At 38.6% G+C, this 26,380-nt stretch overlaps 1 protein-coding gene across 7 annotated transcripts in view; it reads left to right on the top strand.

Annotated features, from left to right (window-relative positions):
* adgrb3 (adhesion G protein-coupled receptor B3) overlaps window positions 1-26,380 on the top strand; it is a 154,999-nt gene that overhangs the window by 6,450 nt on the left and 122,169 nt on the right. For 3 of the 7 annotated variants that reach the window (XM_056760875.1, XM_056760874.1, XM_056760871.1), the window contains exons 1-2: window positions 12,758-14,299; window positions 16,526-17,270. The exons of 2 other annotated variants lie outside the window; for them this stretch is intronic. In XM_056760875.1, coding sequence (XP_056616853.1) covers window positions 16,541-17,270 — 730 coding nt within the window. In that variant the 5' untranslated portion in view covers window positions 12,758-14,299; window positions 16,526-16,540. Of the gene's footprint in view, window positions 1-12,757; window positions 14,300-15,840; window positions 15,875-16,525; window positions 17,271-26,380 lie in introns of those variants that run through there. 2 more of the 7 variants (XM_056760872.1, XM_056760873.1) reach the window with 2 other exon arrangements.

The raw sequence follows: 26,380 nt of genomic DNA, 5'->3' as shown, positions 1-26,380 counted from the left end.
GCCCTGTCTGACTCTGCATATATAATGACAGTTTGTAGCTATGGAGAGCTGATTTAGTGGCTCATTTTAGCACAGCCAAATTGACAATCAACAAAAGGGAGAAAATCTGCACGCTGTGCACTATAAATGGGCGAATTCTCCATTGAGGTCTGAGCCAGCCCTCTTTAAACACTCGGAACATATTGCTGACGGAAAGCATCTTCTAAGTTGTGAAGATAGGGCCCAAGAACAAGAGCTTTTAAAAAAGGCTTTTTAAAATTAAATAAACTCTTTGCTTCGTTCAAACTTTAGAACATAAAAAGAACACAGAAACACTCCAAGGATTTCTCAAAGAAAGCAACAAGAAATTCTTCCTTTTATCATGTGTGATTTTGTGTGTTAAGTCTTAAATTTCTTTGTATTAACAGGTTTCATCAACACTTCCCCCATTGTTGAATTTCAATAGTGAGAATAATCTTAAATTAATAACCAAACTAAAGCATTTGGCTTGTTTATATCAAAGCTCTGCTTTCTCATACTTTTCTAGACATTGATAGGTTGAAGCAATGCATTTGAATAGAAAGTTATAGTGTGGCAAGAAAAGAAAGAAAAAGCTTAAATACAATAATCTGATAAGAAAAGAAGATAAGGTGGTGCATTATTAAAGATAGTACATCATTTTTAAGACTGCTTGCATGGGTCATAAAATTTCCCAGCATGCAAACATGCAGAGATGTTTTATGTGTGCTGGATGCCACCAAACCGGGACCTAAAGATGGTTAAACATGTGAGATAACATTGTATTATAATACTTCTGAACATATATTTGTGTCATTCTCAATCTTCTTTTTATATCACATATTCAGGTCTTCTTGCTAGTAGAAACCTCACAGAACTTCTCCTTTTGTAACTTAGCAAAATGTCATGTATTTCGAGAAAGATATGCTCTTTAATAAAAAATATGCTTTTATTCTGTTCTAGAGATCATGTTTTGAATATAACACAGTCTGATTGTTCTGATAAAGTCTTGTCAATAGGTTCATAGGTTCTTTTATGTGTGTGTACACTATACATTTCTCCATGACACATATTGTTACAAAATAATTGTCAAACATGCTCATCGTTGTACCCAGCATCCTTTGCAAAAAAAAAGGAATTACAACTACACTCTCAACAAAGACTTCATAATTTCCCACTCCCTTATCTTCTCATTTTAATTATGAGGAAGAGGAATTTTCCAGCCTATTGTCTGCAAGTGAGACTAATTATTTTATCACAAAAATTTTAATTAACTGCATCTAGAGCAATGCTTAGTGCAGAAAGTCCCTAACACAAGTGTTGATGGATGTCACATGTGACGCACTCGGAATCATTTATTCATTACTAGACTGAGAGAAATGCTCCTCAAACGCAGAACAGATGCCATGAGTATGAACGTTGACAACCTGTGCAGATGGCTAAATACCTGTTCACATTGTTTTCTACTTTTCTTTTTTACTTCATTAAACCGTGCCATTATAGTTGTACATTTCTAACATTTTATGATTGGGAAAAATCCTTGCTAACTGTTTAAGTGTGTAAATTCTGTAAGACTAGTGTCATTAAACTGAATTGCAGCTGGCCAGATAAAGACCTGATCCTGCCATGAATTGGTCGTGATTCACCATTTAGTTCATGATAAACACAGAATACCATGCTTTGATAACACACTCGGCAGATTCCTAACAATTTTGGGGATATCAGCTACAGGTGTCCTATTTAAAACACACTTCAGCTTTTACTTAATATTAAATTAATGAATGTGTTGTCAATGGCAAATCAGTTGTCATTGTGACTGAAATACATACAGAATATATGACTGACTGAGAACGTGTGAAAGATGTTCTCTTGCATTAGGAGAACGTTATTTTTTTTTTAAAACATTAATCAAGGGGTGGTCTACTGTAGTAACAGGTGTTTTGGATCACAGTATAATAAAGAGCTATATTAATATATGGAAATGATTAGCATTTTTTCCTGCTTCCTTTTGAGACATTTTGAAGATCTTCTAAGATGTTTGTGTTCCTCTTATTGGCTGTGTGAAGCAGGGTTTTTGTGTGCAGTGTTCCTCATAAGGTTTTGCGCTTGTTTTCAAGGCACCATGCCATCACGTCTGATGATCTAGAACTAATTAAAGTCTGTGCTAGAGATAACCAGGTGACAACAGTGGTTCTTTCATGGTTTATATAAAACTATTTTTAATCTTAGGGTTTTAAAGGGATAGTTCACCCACAAATGAAAATTCTGTTATGATTTACTCACCCTCAAGTTTTTCCAAACTGTATACATTTCTTTGCTTGGTTGAACACAAAGTAAGATATTTGGAAGAATCGTAGCAACTGAGATTTCTGTGGCACCAATGACTAGGGATGAGTAACGATTTTCGAATATTCAATTATTTGATTTAATTATAGAACAACGAGTGGTGTGTGCGATTGTCGTTCAAAATAAAAAACAACAAAAACAATTGCCTGTTTTTCCGTGTTGATGCGGTGGTGAGGCGTTCATGTATCCAGAGTGTGGCGACACCTAAAAGCTATTAACAGACAACTGAAGAAGTCTCACACTTGCTAACATTACTGCAGACTTGTAAGGCATATACGGTAACTTCGGATGATGCTAAATATGTGTCATGTGTTGGATCCTTCATAAAATTTATGACAATGAAGTGCAGTGCTAGCTCTGCCATACGAAGATTGTTTGTCATCTGTCAACCACTATGATGAGCATTCATTTGAGGGCGAAGCATCCACAGGTCAGCGGTAATCGGCTAGTTTCATGATCAGATCAACCAAGTTGAATGCTAGAAGGGCAGAGCAAATAAAAGCACTCATCACTTGGATGATACGCTTTCGATCAGCTTATACTGTAAGTGCCATCATTCAGGCTGTTCGTAATATGTTACGTCATTCGGATATGTGTATTATATTAATATGTTTCAGCACGTTATTCTAAAATTACTATATGTCTATAACATATTCTCTAATGAATTAAACATTCCGTCATTACAGATGGAAAGCGTGAATGGTCTCTCTCCCTCTCTTTCTCTCTGTTTATGTGTGTGCAGCCTATACATATGTGCGTCCAGCCTACTGTATATCCGTACATGCGGTTTGTGGAGGGGTAAGATTTTAGATTAATTCCCCGCGAATATTGAATATATTTTTTTCCTTTAAATGCCCATCCCTACCACAACAGAAACATTATTGTATTATTAATACATTTTTTTTGTTGTCTTGAATATTGTCACATTCTATATTTTGAAGAATTTAGCAAAACAAACTAAAAATATATCTTTGTGTGTTCAATAGAACAAAGGTATTTATACAGGTCTGAAACGATTAGAGGGTTGAGTAATTCCTGAGAGAATTTTCATTTTTGGGTGAACTATCCCTTTAAGTGATTTGACACAGGATTGTGGATCCAGTAAAAAAATCTAGACCACTTTTAAGTTTACCAGATGGGTTCATTTCAGTAGAAAGGATGTTTACAAGCAGTTTAGATGTGCATTAACGCAGTATGTCTGACTAAACAACAACATTTCTTTGAGCTTTTAGCTGTCCTATTTCCTCGTCTTTTTTGTTGTTGTTTCCGAATGAAGTAACCTGTGCAACAAAACTCCAAATTATGTTCAACCCCCTGCTCAAAACTGACCTCCAAACACACATCTGCCGCAGCCACGTGCCCATTCATGAGGGCCGTTTCGGCCTCTCGTGAGGACTGCCGAGGCTTTCTGTCGCATCTGGTGCCTTATGCGTGTGGTGAGGGCAGCTGGTGGTGGGATGTTTGCGTAGGCAGAGCTGTAGGTCTGGGGCAGCACAGGGCCCAACGTTTGGTGCAGCGTTCAAAGGACCAATGGCCCAGAGGATTCGGGTGGCGCTGTCTCTGAATTGTCTCTGAAAAACAAGAGCACTGCTGGGTAAGAAGCTCCTTGATTTAAAATTCGCTTACAAATCCAACCATGGCACGGGCGAACCCACAAGTGTACAGAATGGAAAGCAGAAGGGGGGAATTAAATCTTATTGAAGGTCATTCTTTTCACATTGGTTTCAATTTAACAGTGCTATTTTTGGATACGGTATGATAATGGTATAAGGTACAGTAAGAAGAAGGGTGGGGGTGAGATTAAAAATGGTAAACAAGATGATATCTTGAAGATTATGTTTTGTATCTTCATGTTATTTACTATCTAAACAAGGATGGAGTGCATCATTTACATATTTTCACATACTGTGTTATGCTTTTTTTGTCGCTGTTTTGTCACAATACGTTACGCAATATTAATCCTTGGAGTACAACACTATGAGATTAGATCAGTTTGTGTTGCGTGATCTGTGCTGACAGAGATTATTGTAACACTCTGAAATTGACCTATTTGGCACAAACCCATGCGTAGAAAGTGGTTTGCTTATCCTAAAACGCCAAATACAAAGAAATCCCATCTCAATAAAAAGCTTATTATAACGTTTGGAAAGAGTTGAGAACAAAGAAATATGCTGTTTATTCTAAATAGTAATGACAAACTATATGCCCAAGATAAACATGAGCCATGTGTTAGGATGGGACTGCTTGATTGATTTTATGTTATTCTTCATAAGAGCTTAAATTGTAATTCATGGGGGTGTAGGCAGAGAACCGTGGTTCGGCACCTTTGTCTGTATTGTGGAACAAAAAGAAATTGCATAGATTAGTGACAATCTTTAAAACATTTTAATGGCTCACAAACATGTTTTTCTTATAAATGTATGCAACAAAAATTCAAAGAACACTCATATTTTGTTTAATCTTATCTTTGACTGATGAGGTAAAATGTGTCTGTTTAACCCGCGATAGGTTTATGAGTCTCCAGTCAGCATCATTTGGAACTTCAATGCTGTTCTATACTATTTATAGAGTCAGCTTAGATTTTTGTGGGCTGTGAAATGGTCCTTGATACACTTGAATGGGCTGCACTGCCTCAGGTGCGAGGGGATGAAGCAGAACGGAGACGCCACACGGCAGAATCGCTCGTAGGCACCATGGCATATTGACAGAGGAAATTAAGCCGCATCAGTCCTGGCCTAATGCTGGGGCCTGAAGACAAACATGTAAATGTCAGCTCTTCAATAGACATGGGAAATAGATCCTGTCATTTTTTCCCAGGGAAGTTTCCAAGAACGAGTTGATCATGAGTTGATCAAACTTGAATCATGAGGACAGAATTAATGAATTGAGAAAATAGTTCCTCCAAAATGTTTTATATTCTTACACAGCAAATCTCCAAAAATCACATCGATCAGGCAATTTCAGTATTCCTAAATAATCTCAAAATATTAATAATTTTATCTACTATCATTTTATCTACTCAGATAACATGACAGGTTTTTTAATACAAAATATTTTTTGTGTATTCAACTGAGGAAGTCATAAACATTGTGGATAAATTGCGAAAATATAATTTTTTTCATGTGCATTCCAGTTAAAATAAATCAAACTGCAGTTGGTTTTTCTGATTAAGAAATGATAAAAAGCTAACTAACACAATAACACACAATAAAAACAACACAATGAAAATTATGCTTTTGAAGATGAAAAAACAATCCCTTTATGCAAATGAACTCTCGTTTGTTAAAAGTTATATGTTGAATGTATGCGAGTCATATCCTGAAGAATAACACTTTACACAGATTCAGTCCGACCCGAACAGATGAATGAGCAAACCATTCAAATGTGCCTCAGAATAGCCCCGCAATATTTTCAAAACACCACAATTACACAACAAAGCTAATTAACACTTTCGCATGAAATCTCCATACAGCAACTGGCACAGTAAGATACATCCACATGACACAAGCTCAACCATCTTCCAGAATAAACCAGTCATGATATTTCATACGCAGCCAGAGGAAACGTTTAACTGATGCACAATGAGGCTCCTGTAATGTGAAACGATATTCAGCTCGCAGTTGTGGAGAAGAGGGCAAACGGTCACGCTAGTCCACCAAGTTTTTTTGGCCTCATAGTCAATTCTGATACAACCCTGTAAGACTGGTTTTCTGACTTCGCGCCCCACAGTTCTCTGCTTTTGTTATAAAGCAGACATTTCTCCAAAGTTTTGTTGGCAGCCTCCCACACTGTGTAATTGATTATGTAGATCTATTCATGTCTCAAAGCATATGAGGGATTCACCAATTAATTCTAGCGCTCTGAATAATAGCTGCTGGTTCATCTCGGGGAAAGCAGTGGGCTGAAACAATAACATTGGCAAATAAGAAGCAAAGGAATAAGAAGTCGGACTTTAGAGGAAAGTTGACACAATGTTGGAAAATACCAACTCTCGCTTCGGGGGAGGCATTTCTCAACCTTCTTTCATTTGGAAAGGTTCTAAGGTCAAAATATTTGAATAGATTTCAGTAACGAGTGGCTGGAGAGGTTATTTGGAAGATACAATTTGTCAAGTTTCTCGGATTCTGATGCTTGCCGCCAAATATACAGTGTAGTGGAATAGGCGGTGCGAGACCGTGAGTCGAGGTCTCGTATCACGGAGGAGATCGGGAGCATAAGAGAACGAGCAACCGGACCATCGAAGAGAGAGGACCGGGCCCGAACATGTTTAAATCTACTACGTTTGTATGTATGTTATTTTGGCCGGCAGTCAACCGTGAGGTGTCTGCAGGCATTTTACTACAGTGTTATGTGAGGGGCTGCGGGCTGCCTTTTTGCTTTGTTATTATTTAATTAAATGTTTAAATGTCTGCCGGTTCCTGTCTCCTTCCTTACTTTTTATTGAACCTTGTTACATACAGTTTGTGTAAAGTTAATGGTAGTTTTGTAATTGGTTTGGGTTTTTGCCATTTTGCCTTTAAATTATCTTCATGTTGTTTGTACAATCCCTGGTATGGACATTTTATTGAGGGGAAACATAATGTCTATTAATATCTTGTTCATTAGCCACAATATTAATCCAGATTCATTTAAAATACTCATGTCATAAAAAAATGCAGGCATTTTCTTTATTAGACCATAGCTTTTAACTTTCTTTTTATCACATTTCCTCCCAACTAATTTGGATCAAGATGTCAAGTGGGATAAGTCTTGTGTCCACATTTCCATTGGTGTGCATGCGTTTGCATGCTTTTATTTTCAGGAGAAGTCTAGGTAAGGAATCAGATCTGGATGCGCCACCATTTCGAAAGCACTGTGAAACTGTCCAAGACACACCATCACCGCCATTGTTTTCAGCGTTAAATTCACTTAGACACCTTAAAGATTGCACATTCTTGTTTCAAGGTCAAATAGGGCCATGGGGGAGGACGGTGTGCCGGTCATGAAAGATGGTAGAGAGACGTTGTGGCTCCTGCAGTCTCATATTTGGCCTCTGTTTCTCACAGGAGACACCCCTCTCAGTGTATTCATGTTTCAGTAAGGCTTTGAATAGATCTCCCCCATCACAGCTCACTGAGCTAAAGCTCCCAGAGCTCCCTGCTCTTCATTATGGCCGCTGTATGTGGGACGCCTCCGGGTCACTCCTGATGTTCCTCTGGCCGCCTGAGGAGGATTTCTGATGCCGCACTCACAACCCGTGCCAGAACAACCCAAGGCAGGGGAATGCAATCTGTGAAGCAAGAGATCACTGATTTTTAATGAACAAAAGGGGGTGATTCGAGCTTTGGGGGTTGGAATAAAAGATTGTATATTGGTTCATTTGTTTGTGGACTGCTGATTGTAGAGTCTACCTTTTTTCAGCGGTTAATACTGATATTTGTCTGATGCAAGCATACAGGGGCTGTTTGTGATGGAATAGGGGTTCTTTTGTTGAACCCTCAGGGTCCTTGGAGGACAATGTGATCTTCAGCTGATGAAAGTATGGGGTGGAGTGCACATCACAAATAGCCTGAAAGAGAATACAGAAATCTGAATGGGATGTCACACGTTGCTTTTAAACTGCTTGTGGTACTTTAGGAAAAATATTTTCATGTCTTCAGATCTAAAGAGAATGGAATTCAGCTGTTTGTGCGCCGTTACGAACAACGTGTTCTTATCTGCGAAGGTCAGATGAATAAAGGTGCCGTTCATGAATATAAAAGAATACAGTGAATATGGACAGTAATAAAAATACTTTTGAATTGGAAGTGGTTTAAGATTCACTATGTTGCAATTCAGTATGAAAGGTCCAGTGTATGAAATTTAGCAGCATCTAGTGGTGAGGTTGCAAATTGCAACCAACGGCTCACTCCACCCCTTCCCCTCCCTTTCGAAGCACTACTGTAGCTGACACAGGATAAAGATGTCATCACATTTTCCCTTATTTGCTAAAAGAGATAACATATTTACGAACGTGCTCTGTAGAGCATTTTGTACGTTTAGGGCTACTGTAGAAACAACATGATGAATTCCATGTAAGGAGACCCATGGTGTATGACGATAGGAATAGCTCATTCTAGGGTAATAAAAACATCTACACTTCTGAAGACATACTTACCGTATGTACAGTTTCTCACAGAAGTGAGTACACCCCTCACATTTTTTTTTATATTTTATTATATCTTCTTATCATGTGACAACACTGAAGAAATTAAACTTTGATGCAATGTTAAGTAGTGAGTGTACAGCTTCTATAACAGTGTAAATTTGCTTTCCCCTCAAAATCAATTAATGTCTAAACTGCTGGCAACAAAAGGGAGTACATCCCTAAGTGAAATTGTCCAAATTGGGCCCACATAGCCATTTTCTCTCCCCGGTGTCATGTGATTCTTTAGTGTTACAAGGTCTCAGCTCTCAGGTGTGAATGGGGAGCAGGTGTGTTCAATTTCTCTCTCTCATACTGGTCACTGGAAGTTCAACATGGCACCTCATGGCAAAGAACTCTCTGAGGATCTGAAAAAAAGAATTGTAGCTCCACATTAAGATGGCCTAGGCAATAAGAAGATAGACAAGACCCTGAAACTGAGCTGCAGCACGGTGAACAAGACCATACAGAAATTGAACAGGACAGATTCCACTCAGCCTCACTATGGTCGACCAAAGAAGTTGAGTGCAGGTGCTCAGCGTCATATCCAGAGGTTGTCTTTGGGAAATAGAAGTACGAGTCCTGCCAGCATTGCTGTAGAGGTTGAAGGGGTGGGGGGTCAGCATGTCAGTGCTCAGACCGTACGCCGCACACTGCATCAAATTGATCTGCATAGCTGTCGTCCCAGAATGAGCTCTCTTCTAAACATGATGCACAAGAAAGCCTGCAAACAGTTTGCTGAAGACAAGGAGACTAAGGATATGGATCACTGGAACCATGTCCTGTGGTCTGATGAGACCAAGATAAACTTATCATGTTCAGATGGTGTCAAGCGTGTGTGGCTGCAACCAGGTAAGGAGTACAAAGAGAAGTGTGTCTTGGTTACACTGAAGCATGGTGGTGGGAGTGTCATGGTCTGGGGCTGCATGAGTGTTGCCGGAACTGGGGAGCTACAGTTAATTGAGGGAACCATGAATGCCAACATGTACTGAGATATAGTGAAGTAGAGTATGATCCCCTCCCTTCGGAGACTGGGCCGCAGGGCAGTATTCCAACAAAACAACCCCAAATACACCACCATGACGACTACTGCCTTGCTGAAGAAGGTGAAGGACATTTTCACTTAGGGGTGTACTCATTTCCCTGAGATATTGTATATTATGTTGAAATTCATTCAATAGATCCTCCAAAAAAATACACACAGGACCTTCAAGACACACATGAGTACAGGCACTGTGAATACTGCTCTGAATGCAATCCTACAGACAATTATTTGTACACTTTTCAAAATGTACGTCTTTTGAAAATAACAAAAATACCATATATTTATTTCTGTCAATTTTTTACTCTTTTTTTTTATCGTCGGACTGCTATATTGCTAATATGTTTTTCTGAACAGCTGCTTTGCAGCAATGCAAATTGTAAAAAAATGCTATAAATGTCAATTTAAATTTGGAAGTGAATTAAGTAACAAACAAAACAACTACAGCAGAAAAAAACAACAAGTTGTAGAGATAGGGCTGGCAGATACATCGCGATTCACGCTAATTATACATGTTTAATGCACAGCTCTTCCGTGAACTACAGCTGTTTGATCAGTAGGAAGTACTGCTCGATCTAAAACACTACGAAATTGAGTCATTTACAACGTGTATTTGAAAAAGAAACACTCATCCATCATCATTACTATAAGTCAACTGTATTATCATGAAAATACCTGAAAAGGTTAGAAGAACAGCGATAGAATATGACCACAGGCATTTCCTCAAACTAATTGTTCCTCTTCTATTTCCCGTATTCAGAGTTTCTGCGAAAGAGTGCCCTCTGGCTTAAGGATGTGGCTGCATTTTACAGTAAGTCATTGAGGAACTCCTAACAAACTCGTCATGTAAATTACATGCGAAAGTACACATGACAAACCGGTCGTGTATTTAAAAACCATACGCCCAGCACGTTCAGATAAAGGGGCGGTAATATTATAATCAAACCACTACCTACGTAAAAGGGGAGCGAAATCTGATGGGCTCGTTTTCTCACAGGCGAGATAGGCTCACATAAACAAAGTTACTGGGCTGTTATTTTTCATGTTTTCTAAGTTGATAGATGCACCAGAGACCCAATTATAATACTTAAGCATGGAAAAAGTCTGATTTTCATGAAATGACACATTTAAAGCAGAATGCATATGTCTGTTATTTCCTAGAACTATTACTGTAAACATTACATGGAAATAAAATTCCGGGTATGAAAACCCCCTCAAAGTATGGCAACTAGGAGTATGTTCTCTATTCACACAGAAATGTATATACATTTTCATGATTCATCGATTCAATAGCAGTTTGTCAAAGCACAGATTTTAGGGTTTGATGTGCACTTATAGTCTTTTGGTGTCTTCTTAGCTACACACTAATAAAATATCGTTTTTGAGAAGACAATTAGGGGCGTTATGATTAAAAACATTAGGTATATGCTGTACAGTAACATGGAAAAGGATGATTATCATATGAACAGTGCAGTCTCGATGGGCTGCTGATATAAATAACATGGAAGGTGTGTGGTCTGATGCTGTCTTTAATGATTCTGTACATGTCTATCTTGTCTTTAACTGCAGTTTTATATCAGTTCTGATTTTTAGTGAGTGCACACACTATGACAGATCGCAACTGCCAGAAATCTTTGTATGGACTTTATAGACGGCAGCAATAATTGTGTCCTTTCTGTAAATGTGTGGTACACTTCCCGGTGGTTTGGAAAACACTTCAGCTTCACTGTCAATTATCTTGTTAGGTGCTTATGAAACAAGACTGTTGCACACAGAGTGTGGGAAACCTTTCCAATTTCAGTGGAAAAGATCTTTTATTGAGATGTTTATTAACAATTTTTTCATATCTGTCTTCACTGCTATTTAAATAGTTCACAATCAATTTTTATTGAATAGATAGTTTTATTTTCAATTTGTTTTTTATTTTATTGTTTTACAATTTATTTCAACACATTTGCAACCTTTATAATCAAAGTTTTCACTCGATCTGTTGTCATTATGCGAACACGACCATGAAGCATTAAACCTGTCAACAACACAGCAGTCAAAGAATTACAACCATACACAAAACCCCAGGAGACCCCCATGTGGCCTGTTAGTTTTGACAGTCATTGTGCAGGTACAAATAGTGCAGGTCTTTGGACACTTTCTAACGAAAATTGATCAGATTTACACAACAATATGAGGACACTTCCCAAGGCAGAGCTCATGACAGCCAGAATAAAGGAAGAGGTCACCGAAACAAAGCATGTGCCAGCTCCTTGTACAAAGCCATCTTAAAAGGAAACATGCTGTTTTTGTTTATAAGGATGACATGAGACTAAAGCCTCTACACATCAAAGCTGCACGCGCTGGTCAGGTTTCCTGTGATCAAGCTAGTTTGATGTTATAATGACCTTGTCAAAGGCTAAATACACATGACAAACGCTTGATTAGTGTTCATGAGATTGAGCTATTGTTCCTCTGTCCATGTAGTCAACTATAGCGATAAGGGAGTAATTATATAAATCTTTTCATTTGTGTGCAATGAAAATATTGATGTGGTTTGTTCGTATATCTTCTTTTAAAGACAGGAGATATTTAAAAAGGTTATAGTGTAATGATTATGCATCTTTTGAGGTTTTTTAATACAGTGCATGAAGTTTGCACTTTACTGATAAGTGGGTTGTCAAGTGAGAATTCTGTATGTATTCACCCTCATGTCAGTCCAAACCAGTATTAATTTTTCTTCTGCACAACATAAAATATATATTAAATAGAATATTTTGAAGAACTGGATAACCAAACAACAGTGGATCCCATTTACTTCCTTTGTATGGACCTAAAACCACTGTGACATTTCTCGAAATATCTTCTTATGTGTTCCTCACCACAAAGAGTCCACAGGTGTTGCACAATATGACGGAACATCCCTTTAAACATTTATGGTCCTGTTAAATAACCTTTCAGTCAAAGGTTCCTAAAACAACAATTTCTTCATATAGTAAAACCCCTTACCCACCATAGAACCTTTTCTGCACCAGAAGTTTTTTGTGGAGGTTGCATAAAGCCCAACAGAGTCCATCCATTTAGGAACCTTTATTTTAAGCAATGTACCACAAATAATAACATTTTCACAATAATTCTTGAACATAAGATGAAAAGCATTTTCTTACAGAGAGCATTGCCAATCTCTGTAGTTGATGGATGATTAAACCACCTCTATGACACGCCCACCGACCCAAAGTCATTCGACTGCAACATGAACATCTGTTCAGAGACCTCCATCCATCTCGAACCCTTCTAATCCTTTGGATGCAAGAAACTAGGCCATCAGTTTTTAAAGAAGCTTTAAGACGAGATCCTTAATACATTTCTCCCGTATTTGCAAACGATCATGCATGCGCAGTGTTGATATCCTTTGTCTGGTGTACTCTTTATTCTGCTCTATGTTGTATACATCGCTGCTTCATCCATAAACAAAATTTCCACAAATTTTGCAAATCCTCAAAGAATTCAGTCCTTTTAAATAAAAAAGGAATCGAATGCATGCAGCGTCCAGTCGATCTTTGTGAAATACAGGTGCGCACAATCTTTTATAACATTATTCACGCGCGCCTCCCAAAATAGTGGTTTATTTCAAATCCTGTTTTGCGATGAACATAGACTACTTTAAAAGTCCACCAAGGGCCGCTGTGAGTTTATGGATCTCTTGAGCAATTCACTTACCGCGGAACGGGCAGACGGACGTGAACATCTGTACGTGAACATGCTTTATATTTGGCGTAAAAGCCATGCGCTCCCGCATCTGTCTTGTCCCGTTTACATTTAAACCCACTGTATCCTCTAAATGCATAAAGTCTGCTGTCTCTTCGAAAGCAGCAAAATAAGAAAAAATATGGGGTGGTTCCAGGTATGCTTTCAAAAGTTTTTTTTCAGTTAGGAATTCGCCCTGAAATCGAGGTTTTGTTTTCAGTCCAAAAAAGTTGAAACAATTCTTCATGATCGTACGAAAAAGAAGTTAAGTCAGTCAATGGAAACACCATGTAAAATCTCGCGCAAAACAATTGTAAGGATAATTCCCAAGGTAACACGCCCGTTAGGATTAATTATTCCTCGCGCCTTTGTTGGCTCCTGATAAAATAGTCCGTGTTAAATTGAACCGAGGGCGCAGAAAAGACGCCGCGCCGTTAGTTCCAGTGCGCGGGACATTCCTCTGCCTTGATTTCCCAATAAAAAGAGTTTCTATGTGATCCAGGGGAAGGGGGGCGAGATGGTGAGAGACGCAGCTCGAGACGTCCATACGTGCCTTATCTTAGTGGCAGTGACGTGATATTGCAGCTCCAGTCCTGAGGCTCGGCGCTTTCCATCTCACTCCACGGCGAGTCAGCAGCATCCTCCATCCGTCAAGGATTGCGCTCTACCTGCTACCGGACCCTAGCATCTCTTGAGGGAAGGGCAAACGACGACTGATTGCCACAGATTCACATTTATTCGGCAGACAACATTTTTAGCCCTCGTTCTAGAGTATAATATTCCCCCCGCTCACTTCTGTTGCGCTCTCATCACTTGGTTGCATTGAGGTGATATAAAGGAGCGAGATGATGATCCAGCTCGGAGTCTAATGCATTTTTGTTCATTGACCATCTTGTTGCTCCGGACTTACATGATCGGCGATGGGAGATATTGATTCGCAAGGGAGCGACGCGTTTTATTTCTAAAGGATGTTTCCAAGTATGTGGGAAAAATAGCCATAGCTGTCAGAGTGCAAGGTAAGTCTGATGAAATTATCCTTTTTTATTATCACGATTCTTGTTAGTATAGACACGGGTGAATAGATGTGTGTCGTGCGGAAATGAGATGGCCCTCGCCCAAGTTTATTTCTCTTAAACGCATATGCGAGTTAAAGATCTGAGTTGCATAGTTCATTGTATCTGCCTCTGATTAATGCAAAGCAAACTACGTCAATATCTCCGACGACTCGAACCTTACACCAAGGCAGTGCGAAGTTAAACGACGATAGTCGAGTTTCGAAGGAAAATGACATGAAATGGAGTTTGGGCGCCGACTGTTTATCAGATCCGTTGGGTGGTTTATTTCACCACATTTGCATCCCCAAAACCCACTACGGTGCTGTTGTTGGGTCTCGTGAGAGGCTGGACGTATAAAAACACGTCTAATCCCTTTATATTCCCAGTGACGCGACAAACTGGAGCGCTTTTATTATAATCCTCCGAGCTGGCTACACTGCAAGCGCACGACGCGACACAGCGCACGGGCTGTTCAAGTAGTGCGCGGTGGTTTCTAACGTGCGCCAATAATGTGTTCTCTTACATATTCACGTTTAAACTGCACATCGCAACGTGTCTTTCGATGTAGTGTAACTCTTGTCGCATTTAAGGTCACACGGCACGATAAAATAAAGATAAAAAAAGGCTCGGTTTGGGAATGCCGTGACACCGCACACAGCTGCAATGCCTGCAGGATTCATGCAAGCAGGACATCGAATAGCTTTTCCCCTTCTGGATCGCTCTCTCTCCCCTATCTCTCTCTCTCTTCACCGCCTTTCTTTCAGACTCCTAGAATATTTGGGGATTCAACACACTTGCGCACGCGATGATAAAACGCATAGCAGATCGTCGCAGAGACAAACCTGTTCACATAGTAATGAAAGTTTTTATGCGCAATAGAAAGGAACGATTGCGATTCCCTAAGGTTATAAAATGCTGAAAGTACTCTGCTTTTCTTACACGACCACGCAATGCCACAAAACGGATTCTCTCGTTCATTGAAAAGATATTTGGTAAATCTAAAAACGAGAAGAAAACCCGACAGAGTCTATATGGAGACCGAGATGTGGATTATGCGCGCAGACATGTAGATCACTGCAGAATTGCGACACATCACCATCGACCAAATGAAACATGTTTTATACGTCTAGTGTTTTTAAATCTCTTTTTTTTTGACGAAATATAATCTCAGCCCTTTTATCCTCTAACGAGACTCGATTTAACGTCCATAGAGCCATTGATTGTCAATGATCACCGCGTCCGACAGTGTCACAAATTCATCCACAGTCAAGATAATTCAACGTGTAATCATCGTATAAAATTATCATTTGATCACGGAATATTATGATGTTGTTTTATCCCGCCAGCGCAGATGCCCAAAGTTATTACCCCCAATTTATTAAACACCACAAGGTGGCAATGTTTATCCGAAATGTGTTACATTCCCATGGAAAGAATCGTTTGACCCGAAGATGCAATATAACATTGAGACACACGTTGCACGATGACTTGTATGTAATTTATGGTGTCAATAGGCAGCCCAAATGAACATCACAGGTGAGTCTGTTTTGTGTAAAGCTTCATTAGTGCATACAATACATGGACAGAAGTATTGGGATGCCCACTTCAAACGAACAGGTTTGACTAATTTAGTCTTTTCTATGAGCACAAATCTTAATGTTAGAGCGTATAATGATGTTCTAGAGAATTGTGCTTCTAATTTTGTAGCAAATGTTTGCGCAACATATGTTTGATTCAGTCTAGTTTGGAAGAACCTGACTGGTCTGCGTAAAGCTCATATCTGAACCAAACTGAGCCAAACTCTCATCCCCCAAACTCATCATTCAGTCAATTTGTAACAGAATGGGGCTCTTTCAAAACTGTTGCAACAAACATGGAAACAAAATTCTTTAATATGATACTGTATGATATAGCATGTTATATAATTTGCTTGAAATTACTCGAATAAATTAACATGTTTATTAAAAGGTGGCATCCCAATACTTTAGTGTTTTAGATTGATGAATGAAACGTACACACTTATATACTAACAGTAAAAGTGTCTTAGATTCATAATTCAAAACACTCTATGAAACGCACACACGCATATACTAACAATAAGTGTGTCTTAGATTCATGAATGAACACACTATGAATTTAAACATACACATGATACTAACAATAAAAGTGTCTGTGTTTATCTTGCAGGCCAAATGACATAGGATGAAGGCTATTCGTAATCTGTTGATTTATATATTTTCCACCTATCTCCTGGTTATGTTTGGATATACTGGCGGCCAAGATTTCTGGTGTTCCACACTGGTGAAAGGAGTTATCTATGGATCTTACTCAATGAATGAAATGTTCCCCAAGAACTTCACAAACTGCACGTGGACGTTGGAGAACCCTGATCCCACCAAATACAGCATCTACCTAAAACTTTACAAACAAGAAATAAGCTGCTCAGAATTCTCCCTGCTGGCTTACCAGTTCGATCACTTCTCTCACGAGAAGATCAACGAGCTGTTGAGGATCAACGAGTCCATCGTGCACCTTTGCGACGACGCCAATAATATTCACGTGTTTTTGCATTACGACAAGAATTTCGTGCAGCTCCGGAGGGCGTTTCCATACGACTACAATGGATTGCCGACGAAGAAGATGGATGAAGAGGAAAGGTCGGTGGTGGAGTTTGTGGTTTTGAACAAGGCGAGCCCCAGTCAGTTTGGATGTCAGGTGTTGTGCACGTGGTGCAAAGACGAGTCGTGTGGAATAGTCTACACCAAATGCTCATGTCCGCAGCATTTAGGCGACGGGGAATCTGAAAGCGTGCTGATGCTCAGCAACGTGGTGTTGCCTTTAAATCCTCAAACCGAAGGATGCCTGACTCCTCAGGTGCGCTCGGCGCAGGTGTGCAATCTGAGCGCGGAGGTGCGGCGCCCGTCCAAGGAGGGTGAGTATGAACCAGACAGCTGCAGGCCTTTAACGCCAGAGATCATTTCACAGCTTAATTATATCTTAATTATGTCTTATTGATGCCCTCCTGTATTCCTTCACCTTTCCTTATTAAACTACACGGATGAAGTTCATTCTGCTATTGATTTCTACTGATATTTCTTTGTTTCGGTTTAGATCTCTTTAGACTAAATAGTACAAATCTTACTTGATGATGTGTTTTATTTTCTTGTTTGATACGCCTGGATTTTTCTCGTTAGAAGGGGGAGTATTTTTTCTGTAGTCTGTTTTATCTTTTATATAATTTAACGTGTGTTTCAGCCTTTTGATATTCAGAGAGGTCCCCATTGAAAAATAAAGAGTGCTTTGTGTATCCAGGAGGCAATAAAAAGACAATTTATCATTTGAATTTCCACTTATTGAGGCATAGATAACGCACAAGACACATTTTGCAGTGAGGGGGGTCATTCTTACGTAGTTTAAACACCTGGCAACCTTCTGGCCTAAATGTAATTGTAATGCTGCTGTCAGCCTCCATCAATGACAAGTGTCCTGTCACATGCCCGTCAGCTACCCGGCTTCCTCTCAATACGGATCCTGGCAGCCTTTGAAGGAATTTAATAGCAAGGCAAAATACAAGCAGACGCGGATCATTCTCAGATGATGCATTATGGACTTGTTTCGGGGTCACAGACATTACAGCTAATTAGCATCTGTAACATTTTGCAACTGGCACAAGATAGAGATCAACTGGAGGCAGGGATGACCCAGCATACTGTGAAAGGATAAAAGCTCTCAGAGATGCTTGGCTGGGAACGGAAGCTGACAGTCTCACTTCAATTCCAGCACAGCCATTCAAAAATAATGAATAATGAGGTGGAGAGAGTGAGCAGGAGAGTAAGGGAGAAACCCTCCATGGGCAATGCGTTTTTACTCGGTGGAAATAATAACCCCCTTGGGAGAAAGTGGCAGTTTTTCCGATCAAGTGTAACACGGTGCTTTGGAATGATCAAGGTTCAGTTCAGTTAAGTAGGGCCTTAATTTCCTTTCTCATTCCTCTTCGAATTAGCTTTATGTCATATTCCATTTATGAGCTTCTAGCTGAAACAAGTTCATTTTTTATTGTACAATGTGTAATGCGTTGAATGTGAATCAAGTCTAAAATTAATATGAAATTATTGATTCATTTGTTCTCGTTTTTGTATGACGTTTTGTTGCGGCATAGTCTCTTTTTTAAAGTGAAAGTTCACCCAAATATAAAAATACTATCATCATTTACTCACCCTCTTGTCATTCCTTTCACAGAACACGAAAGAAGATATTTTGAAGAATGCTAGTTACCAAACAGTGACTGCACTTGGTTTTGTGTCCATACAATAGAAGCGGGTGCAGGTGCTGTTCAGTTACCAACATTCTTTCAAATATCTTTTCTGTTTTGCGGGAGAAATAAAGTCAAACAGGTTTGAGTCTGAGTAAATAATGACAGAATTTTCTACTTGGGTGAACTGTCCCTTTAATATCATTGTCCTTTGTGTCTAAAATCGTCCTGTCAGATCAGGTTGGACAATTTAAACTATATAAGATGATGAATTAAAGAAATCCTGCAATCTAAAAAATGATGGGTTATTTTAACCCGGTCTTGGGGTCAAATGTTGGGGTCAAATATAAACCAGCTTAATTTAACCCAAAAGTTGGATTTGTCCAATTTTGACCCAATGCTGGGTTGAACATTTTTTTGTATTGTGTATGAATTTGTATGATCAGACAAAAAAAACCATGCAATTATAAAAAAAAGCGAGAATGAAGCCCTGCTCCTAAACTTAAATATAGGAAAAAAGAGAGTAAAATGTATTAAATCAAGAAATGTGAATCTGTTCATAGACACGAATTGCAGTGTGTTACAATGATCCAACAGGCCTCAAAAAGTTGTTTTGTGCTAGAACATTGCTGTTCACCATAGTACCGCATCAGACATTCAACTTTTTCTAAACATGTCAACTAGCTGCATGTTTAGAGAAGCTTATATGCATCAGCTTATTTTTCCCAAAAGATTACGCCGAAAGCTTCTATTTATAGCACTGGCGGCTTTAGTGGATTGCTATCACTGGTTTAAAAGAACACACGGCCGTGCTGTGGTGTCAGAATGAAGCCCCCGCTCTCCCGGATGAGCATTCAACGTTGCAAGCCTTCAAACAACGGCAACAATACAAGATCTGTGAGGAGAGGGGCCAAAATAAATGGCCGTCTTTGATATCCCTCACGCCTGCTTGTGTGCATAGCAACAAAGTGTGGTCTTTGAACGCACCGACGAGAGGATCGTGAAAAAAAGTGTTTTTCCGGTTCATCGCTCTTCGCAGGATCATGTGAAGCTAGCCAGCAAAACATGAGCTTGATTATACTTTATGATAACAGTGTTTGAAAGCTGCCTCACGGAGAATGAAAGTGTTTTGAAATGTAAAAACATATTAGACTTGCATAATGGATAATTATGATGGTGGTGCACATTAAATGCACTTGAGCGGGCATTAGCCGATCGTGGTGATATTCCCGTAACTGTTTGGATTTACGATTCTGTTGGTGTATGGAGATGGGGGGCTTGTTTAGCGTGACCTTTAAGCAGGTTTGTGTAGTTCTGTTAAATTAACTCTGTAATTGCAATAAACAGGTCTGAGTTGAAATGGCTGCGGCGTCATTTGAGTGAAGATACAGCTAATGAGAGGAGAAGCTTTTAAAGTTTTTAAAAAGTGTTAAACGTTTTAATACCAGCAATGTATATCGGTTTTTTTTGCACTCCAGAATGCGGATCTTATTAAAAAAAAAACATGGCAAACGTCAAAAGTTTTACATGAAAGTCAGTCACAGATAAGCATCACTGAAATAGATCTGATCATATAAGATATTTTTTCTTGTTGTAAGCATAAACTCAATTAATTTTGATAATGTATGCGAAAACAATATTTGATTCTCAAGAAAATGTATCTTGATTTAAAGGGATAGTTCACCCAAAAGGGAAGATTCTGTCATCATTAACTCACCATCATGTAATTTCAAACCCGTATGAATTTCTTTCTTCTGCAGAACACAAAAGACGATTTTTTGGAAGAATGTTGGTAACCGAACAATGGCGGTACTCATTTACTTCTGTTGTACGGACACAATGTTGGTTACCAACATTCTTCAAAATATCTTCTTTTGTCTTCTGCAGAAGAAAGAAAGTCTTACAAGTTTGAGTAAATTATGACAGAAATTTCATTTTCCGGTGAACTATCCCTTTCAAGCTTAGAATTTTTGTTGAAATGTCACTGTTGTCCTTGAAACTGCGGCTGAGAAAATGGAATGCCGAGCATAACTTTGTGCTTAAAGGTAGCGAATAATAGAGACTGCCACCTACAACATTCAACTATGACATGGTTGCTTGATAGTTTAAAGCAATATTTATAATGATATGTAAGGTGTCTATAATTTCATGCCATTAGAATGTGATTTTTGTATTCCTGTACTGTTGTTAATAGGCCTATTCGTATTTCACGTGTCATGGGGTTATTGTTGTGTCACAGAAACATTGTCTCATAATGTATAATCTTTCAAGTATCACTCTTCATTGTGCTTCCTGCATGCGGTGGCCATACAAGGGGAATGCCGAGCCATCCTACGTTCCCATTATGAGCAACTGCTTTCTCTTCTCTGTATCTCGATATCTTCTCCTCTCCAGGCGCAGTGACACTTGATGTGATAGCTCAAAGTCAGACGCTGTGAATGGCGCCTCCCAAATTAGTCACAAATGAAGCCCTGCCGGAGATGATGAGCAACATCTCGGGGCTTTTCCTCATTACTCTCTATCTCCCACTCCTCAGACGCCAGTGTCCGTTTGCTCTTTTGCCTGACCGCATCTGGAGAAGAAACTTGTCTGACTGCACTGCAGGGTCCAGGGCTCCTGCATTCGGATCTGTGGGGGTACTGATCTGTCACTATGTGCGAATGACCCTTGTCAGGCCCTGGGCACCGGAGCGGGAATTCGGCTGATGCTAATGAAGTGCACGTCCACAGTTTGTCAGTTTGCGCTGAGTCATGTACATGTGATAATATCCACCCGCTGGAATGCAAAATGTCAGATTTGGGGAGAAACAGGAATGGTTACAAATGAGAAGGAGGGCCGAGATGATTTTTAGTATTTTCTGACTTGTGTTTTGTATCCTGAGGTCGATTTGTTTTGTTAAGAGATTTCAATTGGGCAGTTGGGATCAAACTCTGTGTTGTACAGATTATCTAAACTATTTATTTACCAAAGTAGAAGATCAAAGCAAACCACATCGTAACAAAATGCTGGACAAAACAAACATGAGTTTGAAACTGGAACATAAAATGCAGAGATGATTTTCAGCATTTTTCGGACTTGAGTGTTTGGTGTTTTACATCCTGAGGTCGATTTGTTTTGTTAAGAGATTTCAATGGGGCTGTTGGGGTCAAACTCTGTTATTCTGATGATCTAAACTGTTTATTTACCAAAGAAGATCAAAGCGAACCACATCGTAACAAAATGATGGTCTTAACAAATATGAGTTTAAAACTGGAACATAAAATGCCTGTAGACCTACAACTATTATGTAATCGTGATGGCTGGCATTATAACAGCATTCTTGTGTATTCTGTCTAGAGTTGCAGAATATATTGAAATTATTAAAATATTACAAATCGAAGTATATTGATATATTTAATATAGTTCTAATTGATTTTACAAACTGAAGCATTATTATATTACATACACTACAAGTTATTGTCTTATCACATTTTGTTCGATATCATGCAGCCATAATTCTGTGTTAAAGGGATAAATGAAAGTGATGGTTTTTGGGTAAGCAGTGTTTTTCTGCGTGTAGGATGTTATTAGGATAAAGTTACTGTAAATTTCATCACAGCATAATCTGACCTTCTTTCCTCTCCCTTTGAAAGAAAGTCCAGAGCTTTCCTTAAAGCTCAGATTTGCTCAATTTTTGGCTTATTTTCAACCCGAAAAGTTACAAGTACATAAAAAATCTGTTTTCAAAACCAACCTGCTACCTTTACCGCTTCACAATGGTAATCATAACAATTATTTATACAATATTGTGTATTATATAATACCATACATTCTGGTTTTATTTATTTTTTCATATTCATTTCTCTTTATAATAGTTACCGCTACCTAAATGTATGTAAAGCTGCTTTGCAACAATGCAGAATTGTGAAAAGCGATAAATTCTGTAAACAACATGGAAATTATTTGGGTTATTATTTTGTGGGAAATGTCAGTGTAAAGTTATTTAACTTCAATCCATGTAAAAATAAGTACAGTTTTAAACATAAATGGCGATAGACTTGCAAATCCAACCTTGGTATTAAATGTATAAAATTAAACTAATAATTTGCATATTTGTATATAAATGTACATTTCTATACGCCACATGTAGACATTGAAAATGCAAAGTACTTCCACGATAAGTTCTACATGATGTAATTAGGTTAAAGGTTTAAAGGATGGGGTGATGTTCTATAAGGGCGATGAATGCCTACTGAAAAAAGAGCCCTCTGTTGCTGTGCTGAAAACAGGATTAAAGCTGTGCTGATGGATGGTTTATTGGTAGACTTTGTTTTAGTTATTTCTATCGTATTCCTTACAGAGAAATTTGTCTTGGACAAACCTTCTTGATTTTACTGTTGTATTTAAAAGTATCATCACGATAACATCCTTTCGAATTGCCATTTTACGAGAATGAGGGCTCTTTATTGATGCCCAGGGCCACCAAAACCCTCTGCGTTTTTACTGCATAGTGCAGCCTTTTGTTTTCTTTGATCTCTGTTCTTCAATTTGGAGGCCATCTTGAATCCTTGTCATTTTCTTCATAGTTTTATATTCACGAGGGCCTATATTATAGCTCTGTTTGAGGGGTCTTTTGCTTTTATGGCAAAAGCCGTTCATTTGAAAACTCATTGCAAAGTGGCAAACACAATTGTCGATTGTTGATTTTAACTTTCAGAAAGTCCGAATTTTCACATCACTTCAGTCATTATAGGGGTGGAACCAAATGGCAAGTTTTGCAGAATCCTTTTCATAAAATTTTAAGAAAAACATGCTTTAATAATTTATTCATTATAAAACCAAGAATATGCAATAAAAAGTAAATAAGCGCGATATTGATATCAAGGGGTGTGTGACTTTAAGAGTGTGTAAGGCACAGATGTAGGAGGGAGGGCTGTTTAGCATTTATCTAGGGATGCAAAGCCTCTGCGGTGCACAAATCATACACAATGCTGCTTTTTCGCAAAGCCAGCATTTCTTTTACATCTTTAATACTAGGGAAAAAATCACGCTTACACCTTCACTGTCTTCGCTCTTTCCACTTGATGAAATTACTTTTACAGAAATCACGATCATAGGGAGTCCTGTGGTCTTATGGGATAGCAGAGTGTCCCTCCGATGCCCAGAATCTTTTCAGACATACTACAGCTAGTGTTATATTTGTATGCAATGCGAGATGTTCCTGTAGTGGTGAAAATGACAAACTCTGGGGCAACAATATTATCAAAAGAATCTGCAGAGGGATGGAAAGTCTTTTGAGGTCCAAGGACCAGCTTGTTGGATGCTTGTGGTTTTAGCGAATCTTGGGTTCTGCAGTTTTGTGTATACATACACGCACCATAAAATGTCTATTTTGCGTGTCATCCGCAGGATTGTTCTAGTCTCTCAAAGGGAGGAAAGTGCAGCAGCTGTCCATAATTTGTGAATGTCTAGTTGGTGTTGGATGACAGACGACAAAATAGAAAGCAATTTTGCGAGCATTAGACTGCACTATGACAAATAGTACTTCTTTTACAAGCTCTTAAGCAAGAAAAAAACATTGGATATCCTGAACGGCCTTTGTGTTGTAATCTGTTTGAAGCAATTTAGGTTATTTACTGCTTATCTGACTAATACAGGTTAGTGGCTTTTTGACTATTTGGCTGTATTTGAAAATAATTTCCCCTGTTAAACAGATCAGCCGTCAATCTGTGGGTTTTGATTTCAATGTGGCTGTATTATGATCTGCAAAATTACAAATTGAATTGGGCTCCACTTTGTCATTTTGTACAAAGGAATCGTAGCCCAGGGCCAAACAGCTTTGTAGTTATTGGGTTTGTAGATCAGCTGTTTACAAAGTCAAATCAGGTTTGAGGTTTGAGGAAAATGACAGACAAAGAGAAGAAATCTCAAGGCTCCACTTGTGGAATGTTTTCATAAGTGTTTATTAATAAGTAAACAGAAGATAGATTTGACATGACGTATTTAAAACGTCCTCTTTTTGAGAATATTGAGGATTTTTTGAATAGCTGAAAGCCATCAAATTTCATTCACATCTTTATAACAAGCAGGATGCCATTGCGGTATTAAATTAACATTGACAGGCGAGCAATATTTATGCAAATTATTTAATTTTGCATATCCAAAATAATCTTCTGCGGTTATCCTTATCCTGCCAGTCAGTTACTCTCCACAAATGTTGGCAAGAGCGTAGATGCTTAGATTTCCTGGGAGGTCCCTGACTGCAGAATGACCATATGGTCCTGTTACTAGCATCATCATCAAAATGATGCACTCATGCATGGGGAAATTGATGGCTTTTGATTGGATACGCTTTGAAATGGTCATCCAATCAGCTTTGAAGCACGGCGGCCGGGTCATCAATAAGCAGAAGTGGTGAGAGATGGACACTTGAGACTCTGTTTTTGGCTGTTGCTGATCTGAAGCATTTTTTAGAGAGTTCATGTTCACTGTTGATATGAGCTGTTTTTGGATGTACCTTTCTAACAGCTTTTTTATTTTTGTCAGTGATTTTTGAGCATTGCATGTTCCTGATAATTGTAGAAATAAATAAGACAGAAGTGATATTAGATTTCTTAGTTATTAAAGTTAGATGGGTTATTAAACATTCATATAAAATGATCTTTATGCTTCAGTTATGATTGACTTGATCTCCGTCTGTGATTTAACTCTGGAATAACCACAAAGGTAAATACATATTGACATAAACTAATATTTGTATGAAGTATTATATCACCAGCATGGCAGTATGTAAGAAGTTTAACTGAAAAATGACCATGCAAATTTGTTTTTATTGATTATTGTTTGATCTGTCCCACTTTTCAAGACGGCATCGATTTCACAAGTTTGTAGAAAGTAAATGAGAAGAATGGAAAATATCAAGTCAACTTTTACAAGCAGTCTACACAGTACATAAATCAAATAACTGTGGTGAAATGTATTAGCGTTAGCGGCTAATTGTCACATCAATAGTCATGGTCAGAATGGCTCTCTGTGGAGTCTTTGTGTGGGGTTCTCCTGTGACACATTAAGCTGAAGTGTTTTAAAACATTCATTGATTCATTATGCTTGTGTCTGACCCCATTCATGGGCCATTATGACCCAGCGTTTGTCACTGTCTTATTAGGAGGGAATGCAGATAACAACGGAAACTGAACCTGCAGAAATAAGCATCAAATGTACATCCTTACTTAACGAAATTCCCCGTTTGGAAGATGTGAGCTCATATCCTTTGTATCTTTGTAACTCCCATCATTACAGCACACTATTAACCCTTCTTATTTACTTTATTTAGTGGAGCAGAGACCTAAACAGTGCAGAATGGTGGATGTTTTTCTTAAATCTTTTTAGAAAACATGGAGATTTTCCGATGGATCTGCACAGCATATTGATAGTAATGCAATGAGCTTCAACCTACACTTTCTTAAAATGCATTAGGCAGATGCTTTTATCCAACACCACTTACTGTGCATTCAAGCTATATACTTTCTTTTGTATGTATGTTCACAGGGATTCTAGCCTACAACCTTTGTGCTGCTAATGCTCTGCGCTATTAATTGAGCTACAGGAATAGATCTATCTTATAACTTTAATATTTGATGACAGACAGACAGACCATTATAATGGCAGTAGCCTGTTATGTAATATACCATCCCAGTCTCAAGGCAGGTCGTTGTATAGGCACAAAATTGAGAATCTATTAATTCGTATGATTTTCCCCATTATTTCATGTCACTCAGCACAACTTTCTTTTGTTTCACCAGCACGACTTT

Source organism: Triplophysa dalaica, chromosome 11 (assembly GCF_015846415.1).
Source record: "Triplophysa dalaica isolate WHDGS20190420 chromosome 11, ASM1584641v1, whole genome shotgun sequence".
Taxonomy (NCBI): domain Eukaryota; kingdom Metazoa; phylum Chordata; class Actinopteri; order Cypriniformes; family Nemacheilidae; genus Triplophysa; species Triplophysa dalaica.
The sequence above is the reverse complement of the archived record's forward strand: the minus strand, read 5'-3'. Positions and strand labels throughout refer to the sequence as shown.